At 43.1% G+C, this 27,889-nt stretch overlaps 1 protein-coding gene across 3 annotated transcripts in view; it reads right to left on the minus strand.

Moving 5' to 3' along the window:
* Positions 1-27,889, minus strand: part of EPHA4 (EPH receptor A4) — a 102,493-nt gene that overhangs the window by 25,513 nt on the left and 49,091 nt on the right. For all 3 annotated transcript variants that reach the window (XM_057370769.1, XM_057370768.1, XM_057370770.1), the window contains exons 5-6: positions 20,939-21,277; positions 364-488 (exon numbers count right to left, since the gene is read on the minus strand). In XM_057370769.1, coding sequence (XP_057226752.1) covers positions 364-488; positions 20,939-21,277 — 464 coding nt within the window. The remainder of the gene's footprint in view (positions 1-363; positions 489-20,938; positions 21,278-27,889) is intronic.

Consider the following 27,889-nt stretch of genomic DNA (forward strand, 5'->3'; position numbering starts at 1 on the left):
TTATTATTATGACTCTGTTATATACTTCATTATTATACTTCTGTCTATGAAGTAAAGCTAATGTCTCACTTCTGCCCAACATTATTGACTCTTATTATAAATGTGATTGCTATAAAAGCTCAGTTTCTAGGTAGGAAAGAAATAACAAAATAAACTCATGCCATACAGCTGGAACAGCCTRTAAGTCTTACTCTTTCAAGCAACCATTCAAGTGCATGAAATCCTTAATTGGATTTTATTAAACTGAATCTATTTGGTTTCAAATGATGGAATCCTATCTGGAAATAAACTGCAGTGGAATGAAGTAAAAAAGCTGTGCCCAAACCCAGAGGGAACTCCTTGCTTGTCCATTTTTGAGAGTACCTTTTCATAGTATTTGACTTCATATTCCAGGATGACTCCATTTGGCCTGTCAGGTTCCAGCCAAGCCAAGGCAACGCTGTGCCTTGTTATCTCTTTAGCCTGGATCAATGCAATTGGGGACGGAGCTGCCAGAAGAAAAAGAAAACATTTTAAGCAATAATTTAGTTTTAATGAGGAACATGTATTTTTATTTGTATCTTTCCACAACATGAGCACTTTCAGAAACCATGTTTTTCTTGGGGGAAGGGGGTGGAGGTGAGGGAAATTAGAAGCAACGTATTTTTCCTGTTTTCTCTAATAAAATTACATTTAATCATCTCTAAGAAAGATTGGTTTTGGATTTCACACAATACTAGATAGGTAGATTTTGAAGTAGCAACATAGTTATCTAAATACTGCAATGTTCACCATGCCCACGTAAAAATCTTCAGAAGAGATCAAGGTAYTAAGAGTATCTCTTATTTTATTCCTGTGTCATTTTGGTCCACAATGATTCTCTTCTTCCATCCCCTAAAATTAACTGATGTTATTTCATTAGCTATTTACTTCACAGCAACTATGAAGTTCCTGAGCTTCCAATCTCGCTATCTCTAAAGCTGAGAAAATATTGCCACTGAATTAAGCAAGGCCAGAATAAAGCTGAATACACATGGATTTAGGCTCTCCCATTAAAACCAGGAAACTTGTATTTCAAGAGCCTGAGCCAATTTGTGCCTCATAATTTGCTCTGCTTACGCCCGAATTTGTGAGCAGTCCCTAGAAAATGGCCAAGGGCCAGATCCTGGCTTTGGTAGCTCTTTCCCAGCCAAAAGATCCCAGAGATTGGTGCATTGTGCACTGAAATGGCATCGCCTGACCCCATCCCATGYGGGGCTGCATTGATTGAGGATTGCACCGCCAAGGGTAAGCGCTGCAGCATTTTTGGAAAAACTCTCCCTAGCAACACGCGAAACTCCAAGATCCTTTAAACTGTATCTGTGTCAGTAATAGGGGCTGCAGTGACGAAGATAATGGAAAACATCTCTTTGTGCACCGTGCACTGTCTAAAGAGCCCCTGCTAAYGCTGAAGTTCAGGTTTCTGACTGGCTGGAGGACAATGCCTTCTCCCTTTGCCCGCGATAGCCGCAGATTCATGGCTGCGCTGGGGAACGGGTTTYCTGAAGATTGATGAACCCGGCTGCCCCTTTCTTGCTGTTGTGTTGCTGTGTGGTCACGTCTCCAGCCAGCTGTTATCAAGCTCTTTTGATGCTGACAATAGCTGGTATAAATGGCGGAGTCTCCAGGGATAAAAAGGGACATTCATGRAATTTTTAATCTTATCTAACAAAGCTGTCCTGTATAACCAGAGATTAGAGGTCTTCCTAAATTGAATATATTTCTTCTTTTGTCCCCTGATGCTGTAGCTGCTCTTTTTTCCCCATTCCCCTTTCTTTTTGTTTTGTTTTCTACCTTTAACTTTGGGATGACAATCCATGAAAATGTTTTAAAGTTGAAGGTATCCTTGCAACAGGTATCCTTGAAAACTACCAAGAAAGACAAATAAATAAAACAGTCACTATAAATGAAAGGAAAATTGAATGTTGAAAGCCTCAAACCTACTTGACCATATCAGACAGCTCTGATGGAAGTGAAAATAACCGGTAGACACCGCAGTCACAAAAGGGTGTCTCCTCTTGATGTGAAACCATCAGGGAGCTGCTTCCCGATTTACTATTTGACAGTTTGGCATCTCTGTTAGAAATGCCTCCAGAACCTTTATCTCTTTTTTCCTTGTCTGTCTCTCACAGGCAAAGGCAAATACTGAATGACAGAGGAGACTATAAACACAGCCAACAGGGAGGATCCAGGTGTGCTCCATCAAATTATATCTGTGGCACGACTGCAAACCTGCTTAATAACCTCACACTTCCTCAACAGAGAATCAAACCTTTTTTTAATTCCCCTCTGCAATAAGRATACTGCTCAGCTAATAAATTAGAAATCAGATTTGTTACCCTAAAACACACAYGCACACGCCATTACTGATAAACCAAGCAGAGAGAAATCTGCTTAGTTAATCGGTGCCTCATGCAGGGCAGAAAAGCAATTCTTTTTACTCAGAATCTGTCACTTATGCTGGTCTGACCTCAAGAATTGTAGAGAGAAGGTTCACTTTCTTTCCTTTATCCTCTCTTTAACCTCCTTGGTTTCCCATTTCATTTCGGCAGGCATCTATATTGGAATTTAGTGAGTCCTTCAATATTGGGCTGGTAAGTGCTGTATGAAAACACATTTGTCCTTTGTTGTAAAATGGCTATTTGCAGCAGAAGAATTTATATTAACTAAGCCTTCTTGTGAAAGATGCTTAGCTTTATATAGCTTAACAAGTGCTTTCTCATGTCCCCCAAAAATGGACAGCTGATCTTAGGCACTACTATACTGGAATAAGCAACACAGGACACAAAAAGGACTTGTACATCAATTCCTTTGTTACTCCTCACAATTTAAAAAATGGCCCTATTTTAAGAAAGGCTCCATTTTTTCCTTCCTGCCCTTTATATGCAAACGCATCGTCTGTAACTTTTAGTATCTTCTTTGTCCTGCATTCTGCAGATGGGCCATTTGTTTCTGACTTTGTTTTTACTGCACATCCTGCCTCCCCATATGCTATACAGAAATCCTAGGAATGCTAAAGTCCAGCTACAGGAACGAGTATCAGAACTGCAAGAGGCTCTTCAGGAGTGACATCTCTGCAGCACAGATCTACCATGGTCTGTGCAACAGGATGGTGAGCTGAAACTCTCAGGACCTAGAGAAACTGGGCTCAGTACCCAAAGGAGTACTGCAGTTATCCCACTGCATGGATACAATCCTCTGTTTTATTTCTGCAAGTAGCCCTACAAATCAGGTTTATTTGTTTCTTTGCTTTTCTGCATCCACCATCTGACCTGAAAGAGTGGGCTCCTGGAAGAACAACAGTTTCTCTTTCCACAGGCATTACCAAAGGGCCTAAGAGTCTGGTCAGTACTGCCCAGGACAAAGAGGACATCAGCACTGCCAGCTCAACATGGCACTCCAGGCAGCAGACACAGCCTCCTGAGCAAGCTTGTGCAAAATATTTACATTCTTTGTTCTCCCTTTTGCCTTTAAATTGCCTCTTAGGGATGATGTGAAGATAAACACSGCACAGGTTGTAAAATGATGCTTTGATCATGAGCAGAATAAAAGACAGAACATTCTCTTCTATGTGCATGGGTTAACTGTTCATTAGATACACACATTCCTACATAAAACCCATGAGGACGGCTTGACCAAAAAGAATAATGTACACAATTAAGATGTTCACAATAAGATCCCATGAAACTTATGGAAGGGAGTRGGAGATGACTTTTTCTTTCACTTTTTGCATTTTCCTCCACTCTGCTCCCTGATATTTGGAAAGGAGCACTAAGCAATGACTTGTTTCTCAATCATCACTGCTTACAACAGCATGCTTTCTGCCACACGTGCACAGACTGCACACACCAAGCACCAATCCTACCAGAACAGCCCATTTCACAGAATGAGGCATTTTGGTGTCTAAAAAGAGGTCCCCCCCTTGAACAAAAGCACCAAGTGTAACTTTCCTGAGTTCAAAGCTCAGCAGTTCCTCTCCCTWAAAAACCCCACTCCCCACTGATGTGAATGTTGCAATTTTCTTTCATCTMCTTCCTCAATAACCTGCCATTAAACACCTACTAGTAGTTTTATTACCTCAGTTCTGAGCTTGTGGCCTACAGAGAGAGAAAGAGCACAGATGTACTACAAAAACTTCACCCAAATGCCATAAAGCCATATCCCAAGGCTAGCTAGYGCTGAATTGTAGCAGTTTTGAGGCACTTTAAAGGATGGTAGAGGCAGAGTGTCAGTTTTTCATTACTGGTTCAAATTAGGAAGGGYGGGGAGGAATGGAAAGAGGAAAAAAACAGGAAATAAATAGATGCAATAAACTCTCTGGCATGTAGGCATCCATGAGTGAAAACAGCCCTTTATAAAACTACAACACATGAGTACTCAGATATCAAAGATACACAATGCCCAGTGTTTTATTGAAGATGCCTTCTTACCCACAGCAGGGTTTACTTTCCACTCCCCATGATTTGAATTTAAATGGATCGTGTTTACTCAAGGGGTCTTTCACTGACTGAAAAATATACCCACAGTTTGTACATTATCTCAGCTAAATTCAAATAACATATTTAAATTTAATTACTTGAAGCTTAGGGGTTTTCATGCTTTTCTTTATTCCCTCAATTGCACACAACACTTATTTGTTCTTATCAATGGCTATGYGCTTTGTCAAGCATCAAAATTAAATGCTTGAAAGCACTAATGATGTTACTGTGATTAAGGGTTTTTACCTTCCAGGGTAGATACTAAAAGCCTGCTCCATTATTAATTACTAAAAAAAAAAAAAAGAAAAGATTTCTGAGAATCTAACGCTGAAGAAAAGTCCTCTTAGAAATCAAAACAAGACAACAAAAGAACTTCCATTAAAAAATATTCTCTTGATTAGGACACAATATCTATGAGGGAACCTGGCACATTTCAGGTTTTCTCTTTGATTGTTTACCTTGTAACACTGTAGGGGTTTACACGAGATTTTGTAAATTGTATTTGTAAATAATCTCACAGCAACATTCTCTGGCCAAATTCTGATCATTTTATTCATGTTAGAGAGCATCTTAATTGACTAGCTGTCACACTGCCTTCAAACCGAGATGTCCAGGACTCTTTAGTTGCATGTAACAGAATACACTAAAAAGAAGGCAGTTCTCTTTCACAGAATTAYAGAATTGTTAGGGTTGGAAGGGACCTCTGGAGATCATCCAGTCCAACCCCCTGCCAAGGCAGGGTCACCTGGGCAGGTTACAGAGAAATGCATCCAAATGGGTTTGGAATGTCTCCCGACAGGGAGACTCCATGACCTCTCCCTGGGAGGAACTTTTTATGTTTCAGTTTACGACCATTGCTCCTTGTCCCATCACTGGGCACCACTGAAAAGAGCCTGGCACCATCCTCTTGGCACCCCTTTGATATATTTCTGTGCATTAATGCCATCCCTCAGTCTTCTCCAGGCTGAACATGGCCAGCTCCCACAGCCTCTCCTTGTAAGGGGGAGACCCCTCATCATCTTTGTGGCATCCACTGCACCCTCTCCAGTAGCTCTTTGTCTTTCTTGCACTGAGGAGCCCAGAACTGGACACAGCACTCCAGATGTGGCCTCACTAGGACCAGAAAACATTTTGGCACGACCACAGCTCTGAACATATACAAAGCACATATGTGTAACACACGCATGAGCCACATATGTCCATCAGGACAGGCACATGAAAGGCTCCTGTGCACATTTGAGGCAATGTGCGCTCACAGATTAGATGTCTGTGCACGTCTGAAGAGCCGAGCTGGAGCCTGGCGCTCCCGTTCCTCGCTGTCAGCATGACAGCTACGCCTTCCTCCCAGGGACCTGCCAGAGTCTGTGGGCTGCCTGTGCGCTTTAACAACTAACCACATGCATATTTGGGGTTTTTTTCATTATTGCCTCTGTAAAAGTGGAGCAAACATTCGTACTAGCGATGATTGGACCAGGTTAGGACTTGGACAGGGATCTGGAGGCTTGATTGCTCAACCAAGCCACTGGAAGCTTCCCAAGACATTCCCGAGTTCTCTGTCTTCCCACCGTCTGCCTCTCCTTCCCCCAGGAATGACGACTGGTGAGGAACACCTCCCAGCCTGGAGAGTGAGACAAGCCAAGATTCAGGCCAGCATTTTCAAGCTTTTAGCATTTCAAGCAAAGACTTTAAATCTCCGCCTCTGGAGTAAAGCGCCCAAGGTTATCCACCCACACGTGAAAATCCTGGCCGGCGCGGTGAGAAGCAGCGTGACAGCTGAACTTGGCCTCTTTCTCCCAATCCCTTTAACCAGCCCTAATGCTGCTGAGCTGAACTTTCYCTCCTTGCTGCTAGAAACCACACTGYTCGGGGAAAGCATCAGCTTGGCCAYGGGATATTCTCGCAGGACACCTTCATCCCAAAATGACAGACACAAGGGATCTTCCCTTTCTTTGCAAGCTCTGCACCCCTGTCACAAATACCTCTGAGAAAAAYAAGTGACAAGCTCTCAAACCTAGGGACTGGCTCACATCAGTCATGTCTGTAATGACGTGCTCATAAAGAAAGGGGCTAGAAAATGAGATTTTAAAGACTGTTAACACAGTATTATTATGTTTTTAACATTTCCTCTGTTTTAAAGTTTTCATTTCTTGCCTCTCCCAAAAGAACCTGTGTTGCAAATCTTGCCAAACCACAAAAGCTGGCTCTGACTTGCATCAAATCAAAAGCTTGAAGGAAAACCCAGGCTCTTAGCAGCAACAAATAGTAGTAGTTGAGGATTATTAGAGTGCTGTATTTTTACCCACCCAACCCAGCTTCATTTCTTGGCGACTTGCAGTGGCTGCTGAGGATCCACAAAGAGCCTGTGTATTTTCTGGGCTGCACATCCAGTTCTGTGTCACTTTTAGCACAGACTACTTCAGCATACCAGAACTGCTCTAATTTAGATCAAAACTATTATAGGAACTGAGATGTGACCRCAGTTCCCTGTGGTTTACATCAGAAATGCAGGGAGGATGAAGAAGATTTTGCATGCCCAGGAGATGGCTCGTTCTGGCTATTAAAGAGGGCCAGCTCTTGACAGCAATACATTATCTTCAGGTACTGGCTCCTCCAATTTTGAAGGCCAAATAATGATGTCAGCTCATGCAATGCAGGTCTGGAATTACTCCAGAGATCTGAATCTGCAGCCTACAATCCCAAAGACTGCCTTAAACCAAAAGATTATAGAATCTACATAGCATTTAGCAAGAGATCTTTATTACAACTCAAGCATGGGGTCTGTTTCGTCTGAAAACTGCTTGTTTTCTTTCTGCTAGCTTGCTAAGAAATCCTGTTGGCATGTTCTGACAAGGATAACTTAATAGTTGCCAACAGAAACATGGCAGAATACCGTGTATTTCCTGTATGTATGAATGCCAGTTCAAAGCAAACAGGAAAACAAGCCTTTCAGYTGGAAGGCAATTTATAAAAATCTATCTGAACATCACAACCACTTAAAAMCCCCAGCCCCAAAACATTTCTGAATGCTGGAATGATTAACATGGAAGGGTGAACATGCTCAGTGCTGTGAGCTGCTCTAGAAACTCCAGAGCTATAAGTTATTTGTTAAGATGGGGAATTAGTCAGCAGCTGTCTGACCCGAGCAGGTTTGGCACTGCTGGTCACAAAGCAGGTCATGTTGCAGTTACTCTTCCCTCTTGTTGAGCTTGGAATCTGACCCAGTATAAACAACAATAAATTTTGTAGCCTAAAGAAGCCAGCACTGATGCTCCACTGCATTATAYTGGATTGAGAGAAGCAGAAAAAATGGGCCAGGCAGTACAGACAAAGAGAGACTGCCATGGGCCGGAGCCAGAGCTGTCACACTTAGAGGCAGGACCCCAGGACCTGAATTTGGGTGGAACATTTGGGGAAAGCACGTTCTGAAATCATCCTTGTACTTCCCCAGGTGCTGGTCCAGCAAGCACAGACCACCAGAACCCCCTGATGCTGTGACACAATGTACAGCASCCCTGAGGACAGTGGCTCAGAGGGACCTGAAGGAATTAGAGACTGTAACCCCTCGTTATTAAAGCAGATGGAAATGGAACATTCCCCAACACTTCAAAATAGTCTGGAGCAAAATGCCCCACTTAGCACCATCCCCTCTGGGCAATTCTGCCTCACCAACACACCCTGCTGCTCCTCCCAGGGTGTCAGAAGTAGCCACCAGAGCKAATTCCTCCCCAGAAACAGCCYRTCCTTCACCCTTGCACTGCTGTACRTGAAGAGGATCTCCTRAGCTGCCTTYTCTAAACAAACTCCACTYSCCTCCAGCCCCTTYCACCAGRAAATCAAAGCTATCCTCAAAGAAGCAGCAGGTGCCCTCAGATGAGACCCCTGTCCCATTCTCCAAGCCCTTCCTCAAGTCAAACATCTCYTCCTTCATTTTGCCATCCTCCTGCCCACAGCCAGAGCAGCTAAGACATGTTTGCAYACACACCATGAGTCAACAGACAAGAGGGGAAGAGCTGTTCTTAAATTGTACAGGACCAATGAAATAACTTACTGTATCTGTGCCCTGCAAACCACTTGCTGCATGCAGCTTTCAAACCTCTTACAAGTGTTTCAAGAATCCATAAACCAGCATAAAAAACAGTGACTCTGCCACTGTGATATCCCAAAAGGGCAGCCCTTTGTCTCACAGGGTATAGGACAGCTCTCTCCTGATGCCCCACGTCTGTATCTATTAACAAAACGCCTCATTTCTGCTCCCTGGTCTTTTCTTACACTTACCACCAAGTCACCTGAGCATGTGGTTACCCCAAAAGTTATGGCACAAAGCTTAACCTGCTATAGGGCAAATGTGTGATTTGGCACCCGAAGCACTACATCTCCTAATGCTGTTCTCCTTGGTTTCCAGTTACTTTTTATTTTCTTGAAACATGGATGTCTAGATGATAGATATAYATGTGCTAAATAACGTCCTTTGTCACTTACTTTCAGCATTAAGAATATTAGATTTTGTAAAAAGCGCTGCTTAAAAGCCTTTTTGAAATCCAGACAAACAAAAGCCTCTGCCCTATTTGCCACTTAGATSCCTTGGAAACACTGAAGTATCTTCCAAACAAAATAAATAAATAAATGGCATGACTCATTTTGCTAAAGCAGCATTCACTATTTTAATAAATAGATTTGGCCACATTGCCTCATCCTGGCCTCTGAAGTGCTTCAGTAATAGCAGAGACTTGACTTTCCCATTTGGGTTTCTCAGATCAATCACCCAGAGTCAGAAACAGCAAGATTCTTGGGGGAAGAAAAGTTAATAAAATTATAAACATTTTACATCTACTGTGATCCACAGCCCCAACAGCAACTGCAGCCTGGGTCTCAATCACGGCCTCCTGAGCCTGAGGCACCCAACAGAATCCAAACCCAGGACCCAGGACTCACTCGACTATAAAAATCACAATTCCCATCTTAACACTTGACAGCATGAATTGTTTCAAGGTCACCAAAGTTAAGGAACTTCAGCCATATTTACTTTCAGCTCCATCACACAGAAGAGGCTGCTGCAGAACGTTTGCATTAAAGTATTTACATTTCAGCTGAATGAACTATAAATTTTAATTAGAATTGATATTCAGAGCATTCCATTGGAACTCCAGTGAAGTACCTTCTGTACAAAGGTTAGATGGATTTGACATGATATGATCTCTATCTCTGTTGAGAAACTCCTGAGACTGAATCAAGGTTTGGGTTTCTGGGCTCAYGTTGTGAAGGACACTGGTCTGACAGCACTTGGAGATGATCATTCTTCCAGGATGTTGAAAGACACTCTGCCACTCCCCATCAAAGTTCTTCTTCTCCAGGGGAAAAAGATACTCTGTGCTTTTGGAAATTACCACAGAGAATCAGACTGCASCACACTTAACTCTCACACTTGGAGCTCTCCGACCAGGTCCTTTCACAAATTAAACCCCCTTTCCTTCATCCACAACGGGCAGATTTGTTCAGGAAATTAAAAATCATTAATAGACCCGATGAGAGAGAAAAAACTCTGCACACGGTGTTGCTGCAAAAAGCAAAATTACCTATGTTTGCTATTCATTAAAAAAAAAAAGAAGTGATGAGGTACAAACCGGGGAAGAGCCCTAACCTTCTTGAAACACATAAACCTTAAAATTAAAATCTTAGTTCATGATGTCAGTAGCCAATTACATCATAGATGGCACATAATTAAACTTATAAAGGGGTTTCATTATTTTGGTTTTATGCTGGATACTGAAAACCAGTGCATTATTCGTTTTAAAATTGTGTCAATTGGAAAAACCCCAAGTGGAATCAGCAATTAAATATTAAAGGTGACTGCCTCAGTGTAAAACATTCCAAAGAATAATTGGTTTCCTGTGCAATGCAAGTGCCATTACAAAGTCTGAAAAATTTCAAACCTAAAAATAAATAAAGTAAATAAAAATTTTTAAAAAGGAAGAAAAAATCAACCTCATGAGGTTATGAGGATTTTGAGCTGTACAAAGAAACCAGCCATATTTACATCCTGGAGGAGGTACTGAGCTACAGTCTGAATAAATAAAAGCCCATGAAAACAATAAAAACAAAAATATGCTCAGCAGTCACATAGACTGGTCTGTTTGGACCTTCATTTCCAATCCAATATTCCAGCAGATATGAGGACACTGAGAGGAGCCCATTCCAGCTCATGAGATCATTTCTCCAGCAGCCTTTCTTCCCCACTGAGATCAGGGCTCCTAATGGTAKTGAGGGGTGGAACTGAGACCTGCACAGGGTATGGACTGAAAACTRAAACAATCTTCCTTCAAAACCTGCAATTCAAAAATCATTTCTTCTTGCAACAGCACACAAAGCATCYTTCAGTGTTACGTCTCTCACCCCTCTAAGATTCACTGTTATGAATTTTAGCTCATTCTTGTCATCAAAGTCCAAATATGTTGGACCAATATCATCTCATTTAATGCAAGTGAAGCTGGTACCTTCCATTTAAGGATCACTCAGATTGAAAATAAGCTAGGGAAGCCCTGTGCTACAGAGCCCTTCCAAGCTTCAGCTTGTCAGTATAAAAAATAGGAATAAAAATATTTTCTGGTTAAAGCAAAATGCCACTTGTGCAAGCAGTACTGAGAAGTCTCCCTTTGAGTCCGAACCACCCTCTTCACATTGTTTTTTCCCATTCCTGCACAATTGCAGCTTTAACCTTCAGCACAGGCAGCAGTGAAAGCAAGAGGCTCTTGCAAAGGCACCTCTGGGTCTGCACCCCCTGCCTGAGCTACCACAGAGAGCCCACAAATCCCTCCCTGCAGCTCCTCCAGGACTCCCCTTGGCTGCCCCATCCCTGMGTGCCCAGGGAGCTTGAAAAACATGGGATTTAACACTCAGCCACTTGCACATTCCAGTCACTTTCTGCCTTATTTATGTGCATGCACAATATCCTGATAAACTATAAGGGAGGCTGTGGCTACTCCATCTGCATTCCCTTTTATGCTCCAAAGATAAATTGGGGCTGATTCAGAGGACAGATTTAAAGAACGCAGTCTGTTACCAAGACAAGCACAATCTTCCCAGGGAGCCCTTGTAGCGGGTTGTCTCCAGATCATGCCTTGATTTGTTTGCTAAAATAAATGGGACAGCACACAAAACTCAATTCATACAAAAGACACCTCTTCCAGCCCACTCTACCTTCCTACTTTGCTTAGTCAAARCTGTCTTGTTTTATTATCTCTTGACAGGACCACTTAACAGAAACATAGAAAATTAAAAATAATAAAAAGCTAATTAAAAAATTCARTGCTTTCCTTTTAGCCTCAGGTAATCTATAGAACTGAAAGACATTTATATCCAAAGCACATTACAGTTTAAGGGGTTTTCTGTCTGTAATAATCCATGGATACTTTCAAAGGATTTTAATACAGACAAAACCAAAGATATTTTATGGAGCAGTAGAAGAATTTAATAAAAAAATCAGAATCAGACAATTGTCTTTTTAAGACTAGGTGATAGAATTCGACAGCAGGGATAAAAGTCCTAATAAACTCTGCAGGAACAGTTCAGAAGGCTGAGACAAAAGCTATCATTTCCTTTTAAATTAACAGTAGGATTTTTCCATAAGGGATGGTTTGAAATACAAATGACCACAGGAATAAAATACAAATGCTTGAGCTTCCTACATCTCTCTTGACTGCATTTAAAAAAAAATAAAAATACAGAACCATGGTCAACTTTTGTTATCAGCAGTTTCCAAACCACAACTTTCAGAGACCCTCAATCTATTCTCGGACTGCACTTGAAGTTCTSGGGCTCTGGTTCTTGAATTTAGTAATGAGGGCAGATTAGCTTAATCTAAGGAGACGCCATGAAATCCTTCAAGTGGATGCAGAGAGAGGCTACACATTTGCCCACTTTGTTTGGGAGGGAAAGCCCATTGGAGCCCTGCTGCAATAATAAAGCGCTCCCTGCACACCAGTTCACACGTGGGGCTAAATCTGAAGTGACATTTCTCAATGAAAGAAGCAGTATTCACTCGTGTGCTCAGCATTTTGATGTCCACCAGAAGCTGGCAAACATGATTATAGGGCGCCAGCAGGCATGCCACAGCTCTATTTAGTCCTCACTCTTTAAAGCAATGCTATGCAACATATAAATAAAATATAACGGGCTGCCTTGGGATGGCATTCTGGGAGTGGGATTTCATGCATATGGATGGACTTGACACACATTTYGCAAGGACAGAATATCTGAACCAGAGTGGGCTGCTTTACCCACCCTTTGGGGTCAGTTCGGCATCCTGCCCTCCAAACTATGAGCCAATGCAGAAACTTTAGGGCTTCAGGGACTAGCGATGTTTATTTGTGCTGCTCTGCATGGCATTTTAATTAGTAACTGTGTGGATTTAAAAACTGTGAATGGACACACAGGGGCAGTTGTGCAGCCTAGCTTTTGTGCCTCTACTCTCTCAAAAAAATCCTGTTTGAGGACATCAGCAGGGGGTTAATGGAAGCTTTGATAAAGTTCTCCGAAGCCTTTTATTGTTGCTGAACTACCGACTGGACTCTGCTGTCTCTCTGGCTGCTTTCCAATTAATTTAGCCAGCTGCAAAAACAGCTGGAGAATTCCRAAGCCCATCTAAACATTTAGTAGCCACAAACATTCTTGGGCAAATTCTCCTGCCACATGAAAATATTTCTGTGCCAACTGTTTAAGGGAAGTGCTCACACYGATCGTCAAGCTCCATGAATGGGAAATGTCAGTGTGCTGCCAGGGAAAGTGAGCACGCAGTTAAATAGTCCAGAGCAAATAAAAGCTGCAGGACCGCATCTCYGTCTCTGTCAGTTTGGTAACTATTCATCTGTATAAACAGCACTGAGACCAGAATTTTATGCCTCCTCGAAGTAAATTTATACAATTTAAATATGATCAACACTACCCAATGCAGAAAATAAGCACCYCTTTTCCTAAGAAGATGTGTAACCAACCTCCATTTTCCATAGCAAACCACGAGATMTTTTAAAAAATGTGACCAAACTTTTATTTAAATGTTACAATTACATCTTGGCTCTATCTGACATGCAGCTTGTCTAAGCTGTTCGCTGAACCCTGAAGCTGGTTATTTACTAAGGATCTTTAGAAAGCACTTTTTTTTTTCCTTCCGACCAAGACTTGTATCCCCCACCTTGAATACAAATTCATGGAAATGGGTGGTGCAGACATCTCTGCCAGAAAGCAGGCAGTTGTTATTTTAATTATTATTTCTTTGTGGAATGCTGCAGTTACCTTAAAAYAATAATTTAATCCTTCCCAACAATGGTTTTCCCGGTTTTGTTTTTAAGACGGGAGCACGTATGCCTGTAACTACACATTTATTACAGACCATCAGTTAAAGCCTCTGCAAGAACACAGAGCTGTTAAGAAGAAACTCCCACTTGCATCTGCCAGCTTGGAGAAGCTCCTTACTCAGACACTTAAACTTACACACGTAATTAAACGTGCAGCAGAAGAAACCTGAGGCAGTCAACACAAGATATCTTCAAGTCTCTGAGAAATCTCATCCTCAATGCTGAAATTTGCCCACTCAAAAGTATTCCCCACTGTTCACTTCCACGCAATTCCCAAATTTCTAGCACTAGGATCCCTTTCCTTTCTGGATCTCCCACTGCATTAATATTTGAAAGATCTGTGGTTTCCCAAAATACATAATTTGATTTGCTTCAGAAGTCTTCGCAGTAACTCCTTTCAATGTAAATCTTCAGACACCAAAAGCCAAACCACAAGTCCCTTGGAAAACCAAAGAAGGGAAGAAAAGGCAGGTGGCTGTCCTGCACAGCCTGGCAGATCACATCACTGATCATAGCAGGTGAAWCCCTACAACGGCTGGCAACTTGTCCCAACCTCCTGCACATGCATGTGTAGGGGGGATTGCTGCTGACGTCTAGCAGAAAAATGTGAAGCCTTAGGAAACCCCACGGATTTAGTTTCAAAATGAGAAAGTTGCATATAATTAGCCTGGAATTCAGCAAGATGCTGTAACATATCACTCAGTGTCACTCTCACAGATCACCCCTTTTCCAAGTCCTTAGTTTTGATTTTCTTGCCATACTGAATTCAGGCTTGACACAGCTCCATTTGGAGAATRAGGAGGCTGCTGATCCATCATTCTCAGTACAAACACCTTAAAGCAAAGTAAGAACACCCCTTTGCAACTCCCCTTTTCCATTACTCTGACATTTTACAGAAAGAAAAATGCAGCAGTTTAGTAGTATCACACACACTTCCCATGCTTTGGACAGCTGGCATACATCCAGCTGTTTGCCAAGAGATTTTTTTTCAATCAGGCTTGTAGGGAACTGGGTGCTGTGACTGTTTATACACACCCAGCTACGTGCATGACTTTCCTCACGGGTCTGTGTGCCTGAAAAAGGACTACTGGAACAGGCTATTTGTATCCTTTGGCTGCAGGGAACAAGTAACTGGAAAGGGTGGGACTGTGCTGGTAGCAAGGACTTAGAATAAAAATAAAAAATCAAATTGACTCTTGGATGCCTGTGAARGCTGCAGCCAGGTCGAGTTGTGCCCAGCATCTGAAGTGTCACTCGCTCCTGTGCGTGGGCAGAGACATGAACTGCACTGCTCCCAGGCTGAGCCATCCAGCCTGGTGCCACCTCAGTGCTCTCCAAAGGGTCCAAACACTCCTGAGGAACAGCCTGGCCCAGCACCTTAATCCTTCCCACCACAAAGCCCTAAACCAGCACAGCCCCAGCCCCACACCAACCCTGGGAACAAGGCAGGAGCTGGGCTGGAGAGCTCACCCACCGTGGAACGGGAGCTCCTCCTGACAGCCTCACCAGGCACTAGGGAAGGGTGATCCCACAACAGAAAATGACTTATTTTGCCAGCTTACACTATTTTATAGGGTCTGTGAAACTGTAACATAMGTGTATGATGAATTCTGGCTTCACAGGCACAGAGTTCCTTCCCCAGCTATTTGGAGATTAAGTCTTCCTTGGGGTTATACAGTYCTTCAAAAATTATGTTTCAACACAACAATGAACAGCTCTTCAGCAATATTGCATTAAAAAAGGAACATTTTTTGCAAGAGCTGACCATTAAACTAGCAGGCTGAATGACTASAGACCCTGCTATTTTTAAGATCAAAATTAACTTCTATCAGCACTTTCCTATCGAAAAGATTCTTAACATGYACGTAAATATCAAAAAATGTTATGTTCACTCTCAGCAAACAGAAATTATTTACTATTACCCATACTGAAATCAGGACAATGCTCCAGGAACATGAGGGAGCTCAGAGAATCAGATGGATCRATCGACCTTCAGAGTAACTGTTAATTTTATTTTCCAGTAGTAGTTTAAGGGTGTTCATGCAGTCACCTAAAGAAAGCTCTGTGACTGAAATCTACTTAACAATGTCTTTTGATGTTTCACTACAGAGCAATTCTTTATAGATAAGTTATAAATATCCAGGAAAATAGCACATTAAAAAGAAAATACTAAAATCCTTAGCTTTCCTGGCCTTGGCATGCGTTGCTTTTGATCTGCATGAGCAACTATTATTTTTTCGACACGAGGAGTGCACACTGACCAAGGGCAATGTATGTCCATGAATTTTTACTGACTGCAAATGCAGCTCAGCACAGGCTAAACCACGCTGGCATAATGTAAGACCTTATATGCATTTTCTGTGCTGTTCTGTACAACACGTGAGGAATGCTAATCAGCATTTGAAAGGGAACGTGGGCTTTCAAAGAAGACCCACCGAAATGCAAAATGGGAATATATATTCCCCTACCAAAAAGTCTAGCAGAACTTATGAGTCATCTGGAAGCAAATAATTCCCACTTCTTTCCCCCCTACCCCTGCCATTTCTAATTAAAAACACCATCATCCTCAAGGGATCAGGATCTTTCAGATTTAGATTTTTTTTCCTTTTAGTAAAGGAATTAAGAACATAAACAACAAACAAATCTAAAGGCAAAATAAAACGGTAYAACAGCTGCTGTTTCCCTGCACTGAAAGGCACACCACAACTGCTGCCTGTCCCAAAATACTCGAATCACACAGATCTTCTCGGCAGTGCTCATGTCCCGGTAGCACCGCGACCCATTTGAGCTCTTGTCTGGAAATGGAAATGGGCACTGAAGCACTGCAGGGCTCTGAGTGACAGAGAGGGACCAGGGGAGCACACAGAGGAGGGGAAGGACCGCAGCACCGCCAGCCACCCCGCTGTGCCCAGACATGAGGCAGCTCTGAGATGGGTGAACATACAGATGGACAAAGGGGCTGCCCAGAGTGGTGGGAACAGCAGGAGGAATAAACGGGACAAGAGAGCCTCAGATATTCTCAAGAAAGATCAGTTCGAAAGCRTCCAGTCTGATGCAACGGGAGAAAGCGTAAGTTTATTTATTTATACTGTATTTTCATCCTAATTGGCACATCCTGCATCCATCTCACTCTGCCAGTCCACTTAAGGAAACACTGAGCCCAAGGTAAGCTAACAAGGTAACAAATCACCAGGCAGCCTRTTTATTCCGAAATATCAGCTGCTTTAACTCCAACAAGCAAAGGAGCAAGCAGGACACCCATCCTTCATAAAAAGCAAACATAACAAAGGGAGACAAGCAAGTAGGATAATAAGTTTGGATTTTAGATCTCATTTAAGCTTGTGCAGGCTCTGCCCCCGACGCTGCTCCCCAGCCTTACGAATGCATCCATGCAAAAACCCTGTCCCTGTGGCGCTGCCCCCTCAGACAGGCACACAGAGGGACCAAAAGGGAACCTGCCTCTCAGGCTCAAGACCTAAACAGCTCAGCTGCTTAATCCTTAATAAAAATATAAACTGTTCTTCAGCGCCTCTTCAAAAAAAACCACACAAGCTTCCTGCATGCTGTGAACAAGATCGCTTTATTGAGAGCTTTACTTTTAATTTTGAACAGCTTCGCAGCATTATCCTTAGCAGAAAAAAAAAAATCCTAACAAGCCTGGAGATTTTTGAGCTACTCAGTCAACAGCCTGATAGAGCTCCTCATTGAAATTAGCTTCTCCTAGCAGCATCACATGAGAATTGCCATTCTGCATCTCTTCCACAAGCACTTTCACAAWTTTTTAAAAGACGGACAAAGTGATGATTTCCCTTCATCAGAATCTGAAAGCCAAAAAGCCACCACTGTGGGTGGAGACCCCCAGTATCAGCATTTCCAGTACTCACTGTRCTAAGAGCACTGGCTCCAAGTTTCAGCAGCTCAGTGTTCAAAAAAAAATTATACTAACCATGCCGAATAGTTAGCTGAAGTCATAATTCAAAATTCTTCAAATGTTGCAGCACTGAGGTATTTTACTAGGAGAAAGAAATTTTTACTTGCTTCAAAGCCTGAAATTTAGGGTTTTTTTTTTTCTTTTTTAGAGCAAGCTATAAAGACCAATAACTTTTCCAAAAGAAGCAGAAAAAATACTTTTTCAAATGATTTTTGATCCTACTTTGAATGGCAATCTTATTTTCATCTAAACACTTTCCTACAGCACTGGAAACTGAAAAGAGTTTCTAAACAAAGAGTGGAAAGTAAACTGCCTCATTTCATAATCTCCAGGAGTAAAATGACAAAAGCAAACAAAAACCCACCTGTGCCTTTCAACTGCACCTTTTATGTCGTTGCAAAGCATTCCATCAGTTTTGTGCTGAATATACCGTAAGTGATTTCTCATTGCTTTCTGCCTGTCTCCAAATGCTCACTTTCCACAGGGGCTGGCACCAAGCAAGCAAACAAACACACAGACACCCAGATTCCTGAGTCTCACATCAAAAGCTGCTTCGAAAATTTCAGAATGTTTCCTTCACACTATATGGCTGTGTATTTGGAAGGTGAAGTTGTTAAGAGGAAGAATTCCCTGGTCTCTTGCATACTTATCCTTTCCACTGAATTTAACTCAGASATGCACATCTTGCAAACATTTCTAGCAAATTCTCCAGTGCTACAACCAAAATACAACCCAAAAGCACTGTTCATATGTAAAGAACTAAAAAAAACCCTCCCCATATTGACAACATTTTTTTTCCTATCAAGTGTTGGGAAGCACAAGCATAGAGAGCAAAACCAATAAAGTAATTTACAAGTTTTCAGTGTTGGTGGTTTCATTTTTACTAGTAAAACAGGGAAGAAGAGCTATTACAGGAGGAGCTTGGCTGTAATMTGAATTTAGACCTGCCTTAAAGAAACCAAGGCAGATTTACATTAGTGTAAGAAAGGTGCAAGATCAAAACCAAGCCTGTGGCAGTGCTCCATCATGACATGATTTCTTTATAATGAAATATAGTGAAAGAAAATTAGTGGCACAAGGATTTTAATGCACCCCAGACACACATTTACAATGATTAAACAGATCAGTACTTGTAAAACCCAAGGCTCTAACTTTACAAACCTTTACTCAAGCAAGCARTTTCACCAAAATCAATGGGATTATTTGCATATGTAAGGCTATTTATCTCAGCTGGGATCTGTAGGTTTAGGCCACACATTTCTATGTAGATCTTCTATGCAGCAGAAACCACAAAGTTGTATGAAGAACGGGAGAACACTGCACCTTGAAGTTAATTTTCATTTATTCCTGTATAATTTTCTCCGTCCCTGTGACGCATTTGATAAACTGGGCATGTTTCAAAATTGGAAATGTTGGCAAAAATACAAATTTCCCGATGGGAAGAATACTACTCATGGATAATAAACAAAATCAATTCTTATTTGCATATTCAATCAGATTTTGGTTTGCATATAAAAGCATAAKATGGTAGAATTTTCACACGGTAGATGGATCCTACTCACTTATTCATGCATATATGCATYCACTAATCCTTACACATGCCAAAATCAGTCAGAAATACTCTCTTTGCTAGGCATTCATAGCACAAAAACACTGTCCCTGCTGCTGTTCTCAACCTTCTCTTTTCGTATAGCGTATGACAGCACTCTCCCACGGCTCTCTCCCAAGACTCCCTAATAGCCCCTGCTCTCTATTAGTCTTCTTTTCACTAGGCAAAGTGGTAGTTTGAATTTTTGAATCATAATTTAAAAGGGATGCTGTCAACTGTATGTGAAGAACAAAAAACACTGGACCAGATTTTCAAAAGCGCTTCAGCATGGACTTGACAATTTCCCTTGTAACTGTCACTGCAAAATTGAATGTATCTCTCACTGGTGCTATTGACGTGTCCTGGACTGCKGCTAAAATTTGCAGATTTAGACTGTGCCTACCTATTTTTTCACACACATCTACTAGGAAACAGAATTCAAAGTATTTATGTGGTCTGGTACTATCAAAATATGCAATATTAATATTGTCTCATCCACCATAAGCCCAGTGATAAATGATACCCTGCGAGCTACGCTCCGAGGTGCTGAATGCCGGCAACATCTGTGGGACCTGAAGGCAATCAGCACTCTGAGCCATCAGATAACAGGTTTGACGGTCTTGTAGCCAGTCTGACAGTCTGGATATCTAATTTGCATTTAGAAGAGTGTCATATTCAAATGTATATAATTTTGTGCATTAAATTAAAAATTCAGCTGGAACCCCGTGCGTTAAACCCTAACTGGCTGCAAACTAAGAAATGTTTTCATGTAATTAAAGAAAAAGATCAAACAAATTAGCATCAAAACGAAATGGCARTCTGCTGCAGCAGCCTTTGCCCTTACTAGGTCAAGCATGGGGTACCAAAAAAGCAGAGCTGCCCAGGGTATCTGAAATAATCTCGTATACACAGAAATAGCATTTCACTCTCCCAGATGAATGAAGCGCAAAAATCAGCCAGCATGAAGATGAAAGCTCATATAGGATTTCTACAGCAATGCCAGGTCTGATCAATTGAAACATTGTCAGCAGCAGGTTAAGGAGGTATTTATTTAACAAGGGGACAGAATCTAATTGACTTTCCAGGAGAGGAGCGCGAGCAGGCAGGCAAGCAGGCGCCCACTCGTTCCGCTCATTGAATCTTATACAGCCCTTTTTCAAAGGGGGCAGGASCACAACCCTGAGCTCCCTGAGCACGTGTTTTGTCCTCTGAGGACACCAAGGACATCCTGTGTCCCTGAGAAGGGTGTCCCCTGCAAAGGGCAGAGCTGCTGGTAGTCCAGGAGGGCACAGGGCAGCCGTGCTGCTGTGCTTCTGCAGAATGCCTCCCAGCGTCCTGCCAGCGTGCTGCAGCACAGCCTGCTCCCAGACACAGCACCAAACCCTCCTCTCTCTCTCGCCCTGCCTCTGAAGCATTTAAACTATCCATATAAATCACCAGAAAATAAGGGTTTGACCCACTTACTCATCTTAGGGCTCCTCGCTTTCATTTGCTAATGCTAAATGTAATGGAAATCACAGCTTTCCTAAAAGCCAGGCAGCAGAGGGAGGAAAGGAATTGCTGTTGATGCTCCTACCTGCTTGGTTAGTTGTCACAGTGACTGACACGGCTTGGTCCTGGCTGGGGTTTTGCTTGGACACTCCATTCACTGCCCAGACTTCAAAGGTGTAGTTGGTGTGTGCCAGGAGGTCGGTGATGGAGACCTTGGTGGTTTTCAGGCCGTTCTGCTGGGGGCTGAAGTGCACCCCACTGCCACAGGAGCGGCAGCGGCTGGGCTCGCCCGCCCCGCACCTCTTGCACACCACGTTGTAGGAGATGTCCTCACGGCCCCCTTTGTTCTGGGGAGGGCTCCACTCCAAGTTCACTGATGTCTCRTTGACATTGGAAATCAGGTTCTGGGGAGCAGATGGAGGGCCTAAAAAGAAAAAGTCCACGTGTTTTTAGTTAAAAAAAAAAAACAACGTACATAGTAACATCAGAGTTAATGGTCCCAGACCCCGTGCAACTCCTTTAAGTCAAGGACAACAGAGACCAAACAGAATTTTACTTCTCTATGCTCTTAATGAAGGCAAAAATATTAATTYGTAAGTCAAACTGTGATCTCTTCATCTGATGAACTAACAGTATTTTCCAGCTCTAAATAAGCCTGAAAGCTCAGTATTGCAATTAAACAGGAGTGGGACTTTTTCCCTTTYACTATTTATACTTGTTATGAAAAATGGTAAATTTACATATTTTACTCTTTTTTTCCCAAGATCTCCTGAGCAAAGCATCAAATGCACAAACTCCTGCTTCACTTGAGATTTTCAAGGTCCCTCAATACCCACAGGCAATCTCATTGAAATTATTATAGAACTATCATGGTATCTTTTTCTGAAAAATGTAAGTGCAATATTTTCCAGACAAGTTGATGTCAAACCACATTCAGTAAACACTGAAACCCATCAAGCAGGGACCTGCACATGACACTTTGGGATGCAGGATGGAGATCTGAGTAGAAAKCCAGACACAGAACTAAGGCTTTGAAGAATAGGGAATAAAGTTCACAACATGGGTGTGCTGGAAAAAGTGAAAGAATTGGAGAGGAAAATATGGCAAGCATCTGAAGGACGGGCTGATAAAAGAAACCTGGTCAGAATCAAGAGACCAGATGGAAAGCTTGGCAATAAGGCTGAATCCGAGACACAAGGTCAGCTTTTCCAGCACAGGGACAGGAGACTTCAAGACTCATAAACGCACTGCCAGAGAGCTCCTAGCTGGTTCCAATCCAGGGACTATGGGATTAGGGCACAGAGCTGAAGGCAGCCTGGGCAGGATGTCCCCAGGCASAGAGGGCAGAGCCAGAGGCAGCAGCTCCTCCTGCACCTCCAGAAGTGCGGGCAAGCTGCCACCAGCACTGTCCTGCCTCGCGCCAACCAATGCATGGCCACAAATCCTATTTGGGTGCTTCAATCCCCACGGGCCCCAAACCCACAGGCAAATTGAAAATGCAGAAGAGCTAATCCTGCAACTCCTAATCTAATTTCAATACAGCTGAGACACACTTTTCGTACCCTCAAATTTAAGATGGATGATTCAGAGAGAACCCATGAAAGAGATGGGTATTTTATACATCCCAAAAAGCTTTCCTGACCGTCACAAGGCAGCCTGCTCTGGGGCAGAGCACACAGTTACTCTGACTACACACACAGGGCTGCAGGTAAGCACTGCATCAAACAGAAATGAAACAGAATGAGAATGAAGCTTGAAAAATACAACAATCCAAACTGGAACACAGCAAAAATACCTGTGCTTAGTAATTACAGATACTCAGAGCAGAAAAATACTTTCCTTTGTAAATACAAAGGAAATAACTTCGTAGAGAGTCACAAATTCAAGACACAAGAAAGCTCATGAAAGCTTCGATTTTATCAAAATGCATTTGATGGTTGCAATTCAAATAAAGCTCAATTTGGCAGAAAAAAGAAAGKAAGGAGAAAGTTCTGGTGAATTTGCAAAATGTTAGGGAACTATGAAACTGGCAAAAAATAATCAGCCAGCACCAATAGTTTCATTAAGTGTATAAATAAATAAGTCATAATCTCTCATATGCCAAAGATACAAAAACAGTCATTGTGACAAGAACCAAACACATTGAAAATGTGAAATTCTACTGAAATTACAAAGTGACTCATCAAGTGTAACAGCAAAGAGGTTAAGYKGTTAAGGCATGACTGTGGGGAAGAYTCATTGTGGCTCCCCCAATTCATCAGGATCATCTCAAAAGAAGCCTGAGGCCCTCGCAAGCTGCATAGGACAAGGTTTTGAGGGCTGCATCATCTCCCCGGGTCTGTGCTTGAAGCCACCAGGACATAACACAYGCCCAACAGGAGATAGGACTTTCATTTTAGGTGAGGTAGGTAAGTTAAGAAAAGAGTCTTAAATCGCATAGAGTTCAAATGTATCTTCAGTATCTAAATGAAAGGTCTCTGTTGCAGCAGTAGCTAAGCAAGGATTGTTTCTCTGTGCTCACTTCAAAAATACAAAATTAATATATTAATTYTGAAAGGCGGGAAATCTTCCCTTCTTGCCAAACCTTTGAAACAGTCTCTGAGTTAATCAGAGTTGACAGGTAGAATTAGTGCAAGAAGAGAGAGCTGAGTCCAGCCCCGGAGCCGGGGAGCCCTCCTGCCTGCTGCACCACCATGCTGCCATTCATGGCTTTTATTWACATACTGGCAGCATTTAGGACTCCTAAGGACAAAACCCTTTTACTCAAAGATCAGTTACTGAACACAGTAAGAGATGTTTCCTGATCCAAAAACTAGATGAGAAAGAAAAAGGAAAGAAAACTGGTTTTAATTTCTATTCGTCACATGGAAATGGAGGCAGAGATAGATGTGGCAACACAAGGGCACACAAGATGTGCTTTGCAGATGGCTGCTGGGCAGCAGTTAAAACTATCCCAAGTACCAGCTCAATGCCTCTGTCCTATAACAGAGCTCTCCTTTCCCCAAGAGTTGGCTTTGCCAGCTCCCCTGGGTACAAGAAAGCGGTCTCTGCTTAGCCTGAAAACACACAAGCCTTCTTTTCAAAAATACACTCAGAGTGCAATGAGGTGGAAGACATTCCTGAAATCGGGAACTCAAGCGGCAGGGCAGGAGCACTGAGCAGGAACTGAACCAAACTCCCTCTACCCCAGACCTTCCCAAACAAGGTGACAACTTCTGCCCCTCAGCACTGTCAGGGGAACAGGAGAACCACCAAAAGCCTCCTCTGGGGGAACAGCAGCCTCAGCAGGCTGCCTGCCCAGATGCACAGGGTACTGGGAAGGTCTGCCCTGGCCGGAGCAGCAGCCAGAGCCAGGGGGGCAGCTGGGGCTGTGTGCCCTCCCAGAGACTGTTCAGGATCTGGCAGCAGCAAGCCCTGAGCAGAAACTGCTCCCGTGGGAAACATCAAGAGCCTTATAGCAAGAAAAAGCAAAAGGCATTTTCTTACAGAGCATTCACTCGCTGCAGTCACACACAGCAGAGCATCGACTCGGAGCACAGCCAGGAGAGCTGAGATAAGGTGGTGCCACTGCAAACACCTCCTGCCCCAAGCAGCACCCAGCTCTACCAGGGCTGAGAATATCCCCATTTCAGGGGGTATTCCTGGAGCAAAGACCTCCATGGGAGGAGGGCTCCTACTGCCACAGCTGCAGGCTGAAAGATGTGCCTGTTAGCTCAGATACAGCAGCCAGTTTGGGGTTAAACTCAGACTTAGCCTGGTGTCCATTAAGATATTTTCCAAGGCTCTAGGTCCAGTTTCACATGGGAAAATGTGCCAGAATGAATCAAGCTCCTCAGAAGCAAAAAGTCAGTAATTAGTATGTGGGACAGGGCACTGCAGTGTCTAAACAGAGATGCGACGGAGCGGAAAACCAGGGAAGCAGATGCTTGCAGGTCACAGAGATGAGTGCACCACCTCCAGCATGAAAAGGAAGATGCGGGGGAGYCTCCAAATGGTGGGCTGACATTACAGCGAGGGGAAAAGCAATTTCTTTTCTTCCTGGAGCATAGTCATCAATGGAGCTGTTGGCACAGGGAGTGGGGAACAGCTTCAGATTGATGGGCCTGATTTCAGATGTTGAAACACAGGGCGTATCTGCTCCTTCAATGGTGATCAGGATTTGCTTTGTTTCTGACAACAGAGCTGCTGCCGATGGATGAGACAAACCCTTTCAGGGCTGTGGCAGGCTGCAAGGACCAGGATAGTTCCTGGATGAACCCAGCTAGCAGGATTCTGCAAGAACAGCCAGACCATCGCATTCACACAAGCCCTGTGTCCTCTGGCAGAAAAATTTAGCTACAGGGCACACGAGAGGGGAGACAGGGACCTGTGCYTCTGAATCACCACCACCATCTGCAATTTTGTCACAAGTCCCATGATCTACAGTATTTTTCATAAATCTCCTGCCAATGGAAGCATGCTATTACATGGATTATTTGGCAGTCTGGAAGGATAGAGCTAATAATGCTGTACTGCCCAGAACAGCTTAAAAATGTGACAGTTCCTACATGAAATAGAATATTAAATCTAAGCATTTTAATTCTGAAAAAACTACTGATTTTAAAATTCATTATATGATGTTACAGAGGCAGGTGCTGGTGTTTTCTCTGCACCAGACAACAGATTCTCAGGRATGGATCTGCAGAGCCACTCCGTCCTCTCAAGTCAGGGACTGCAAAGGGGACACAGTTTGATCATGGGGCCTGAAAGCCGGATGTCTCCCAGCCCCTTTAACCAGCACCCTGAACGGACACGGGGAACTCCTCTGTGGGAACACAGGGAACGGAAGTTTTTCATTTGATTCCTTCCTGGGGCTCCATAAATCTCACTTCACAATAAACCCATCAAAATCAAGTGAGCCATGAAGCAAATGGAAAGGCCCTGGGTGGAGCAATTCATTGTGTGTGTCAGGGCTGAGGGAAACACTGAAGAGTCTATTTAGCAACAAATAATCTTCATCAARCTAATCTCACTATCTTCCTCAACCYTCCTGTTAGATTTCCTTCARTGTGTTGGGCAATGCAGATTGTTTGGCTTTCTCTTGCTGCAATAACCTATAGCCATTACAGCTATCTGTCTTTCACCCACATAGAGATCTGTCTGTCTCAAGGACAATGTTTTACCCTTGACAAACAAACATTCAGGCAAACAAGAGCTTTCAAGGGGTTAACAGCATAAGCATTACTYGTACTAAAAGGACTGATGGATTTTAGCACTCTTTCTACAACTTCAGGCAGCGTTTTAACTTTTCATCCATCAACATTTCTCTCCCTCCCTTCCTGCACTCAAGTCTCTCCAGTCAGAAGCCAGCCACACGCCCCTGTAGGACTGACAAGGACCTGGTGAAACCACAAGGACACATATCAACATCTGACTGTCTCCCTCCTTCCTTCCAGACCACAGGAGATCCCTGYGTGCTCCACGAGCTGTGTGCCAGCTCTCTGTGGATTACAGGTCTCTGTGGGCACACTCAAGGAGCCTCGATGATAAGCACTGGAGTGACTCACACACAGATTCCCAAACGCAGACCCAGTAATGAAGTAAACGAAGACCCAGTCCTGTTCTCCAGGACTGAAGTGGCACCTGTGGGGTGCAGGTGGCATGGGGACACAGCTGGGAAGCGAACCAGGCTGCAGAGTAACACAGGGCATAATAACACCTCAGTAAGCTGTTTATTTGCAAGGAGTACAATATTTTCCATTTAAATCAGCTGCCCTAAACATTAAGTGGTATCAGAGAGAGTCGAGTCAAACATCAATAGGTWGTTTGACTGTCGTTTTGATACCATCTTGCTGAGAAGGTTATCCCAAAGCCCCTTTCTTCCTGTCCCCAAAGGAGAGCAGCACAAACACAGGAGGTTCAGCCTCATGAATCTGACAGAACCATTCTGCCAAGGAGAAAGAATGTCTACCCCAATGCAATGAACGATTTCAAAGAAAGATAGCACAAAGAKGATTAGCTGCAACTGAGTGAATATTGCTGCTGCCCCCGAGGGATCAGCGTGCCCAGCCYTTCCTGCACACTGCAGGGAAAGCACAAACCCCAAGACTGTGGCCAAGGACAGGGTCTAAGCAGGGCGTGCCAGGACTGCAAGTGCAGCAGCACCACAAAGGCACAARGGGAGGAGAGAGCCTCACCCCTGAACAATGGCATGCACCACAAAGCCAGACAAAGGCAGGGCAGAGGACGTGCTGTAGCTGCGTTCCTGAGGCTGGAGGGGCTCCAGGGACACAGGCAGGTGGGCACAGCTGGTTGGGGGTACAGGGACACTCCAACCAAGCCAGTGCTCCCTTTCTCCCTACAGCTACAAAACTCCCTACAGCCACACAACCAAAAAAGATCCCTGAAAACTAACCCTGCGATTTGAAGGTAAATTTATAAATGCACTGTGCTGGGCAACTGTATTTAAATGGTTATGACAGAGGTTTTAATATCCCTGGTTTTACATCTTCCTTTTTTATTACTGATCTGCCCAGCAAGGTGTTTCTCTAAAAGTCTCTGTGGGTGTATGCGGTAAATTCAATTACAGTTTTCTGCAAGGAGACCAGACAGACTTGTTTGACATAAAGAATACTGTCTTCACTAAACCAGTTAATTTAGTTCAGCAACAGTGTATGGTTAGGAGGCGTGGATTAAAGCACAGAGAAGGGAGATGAGAAAGAAATATTTCCCAGCAAAACAGCTCCTGAATGACTTTGCTGTCCCATAAAAATCACAAAAAATAAGAAGGACCTTGCAACTTGGTTCTCTGCTGCCCCAGGTTAACAGGACTGCAGAATCCCACTTCTGAACAACTAGCAGCTCCAAATTTTGGGCAACCAACATTTGTTCACGAAAGGTAGATGCAAGTAAAAAAATTCCTTTTCTCAGAGTCCCATGGCCACAGCACTGAAGATAAACYTGTGGGCTTTGGTTTGGCCAATGTTATCAGACATGAAGTAGCCATTATACTACTTTCTTATCTTGAAAAACAGTAACATCCCAAAACAAAACAAAA

Source organism: Malurus melanocephalus, unplaced genomic scaffold, assembly GCF_030028575.1.
Source record: "Malurus melanocephalus ecotype Western Australia unplaced genomic scaffold, MMel_1.1 scaffold_132, whole genome shotgun sequence".
NCBI lineage: Eukaryota > Metazoa > Chordata > Aves > Passeriformes > Maluridae > Malurus > Malurus melanocephalus.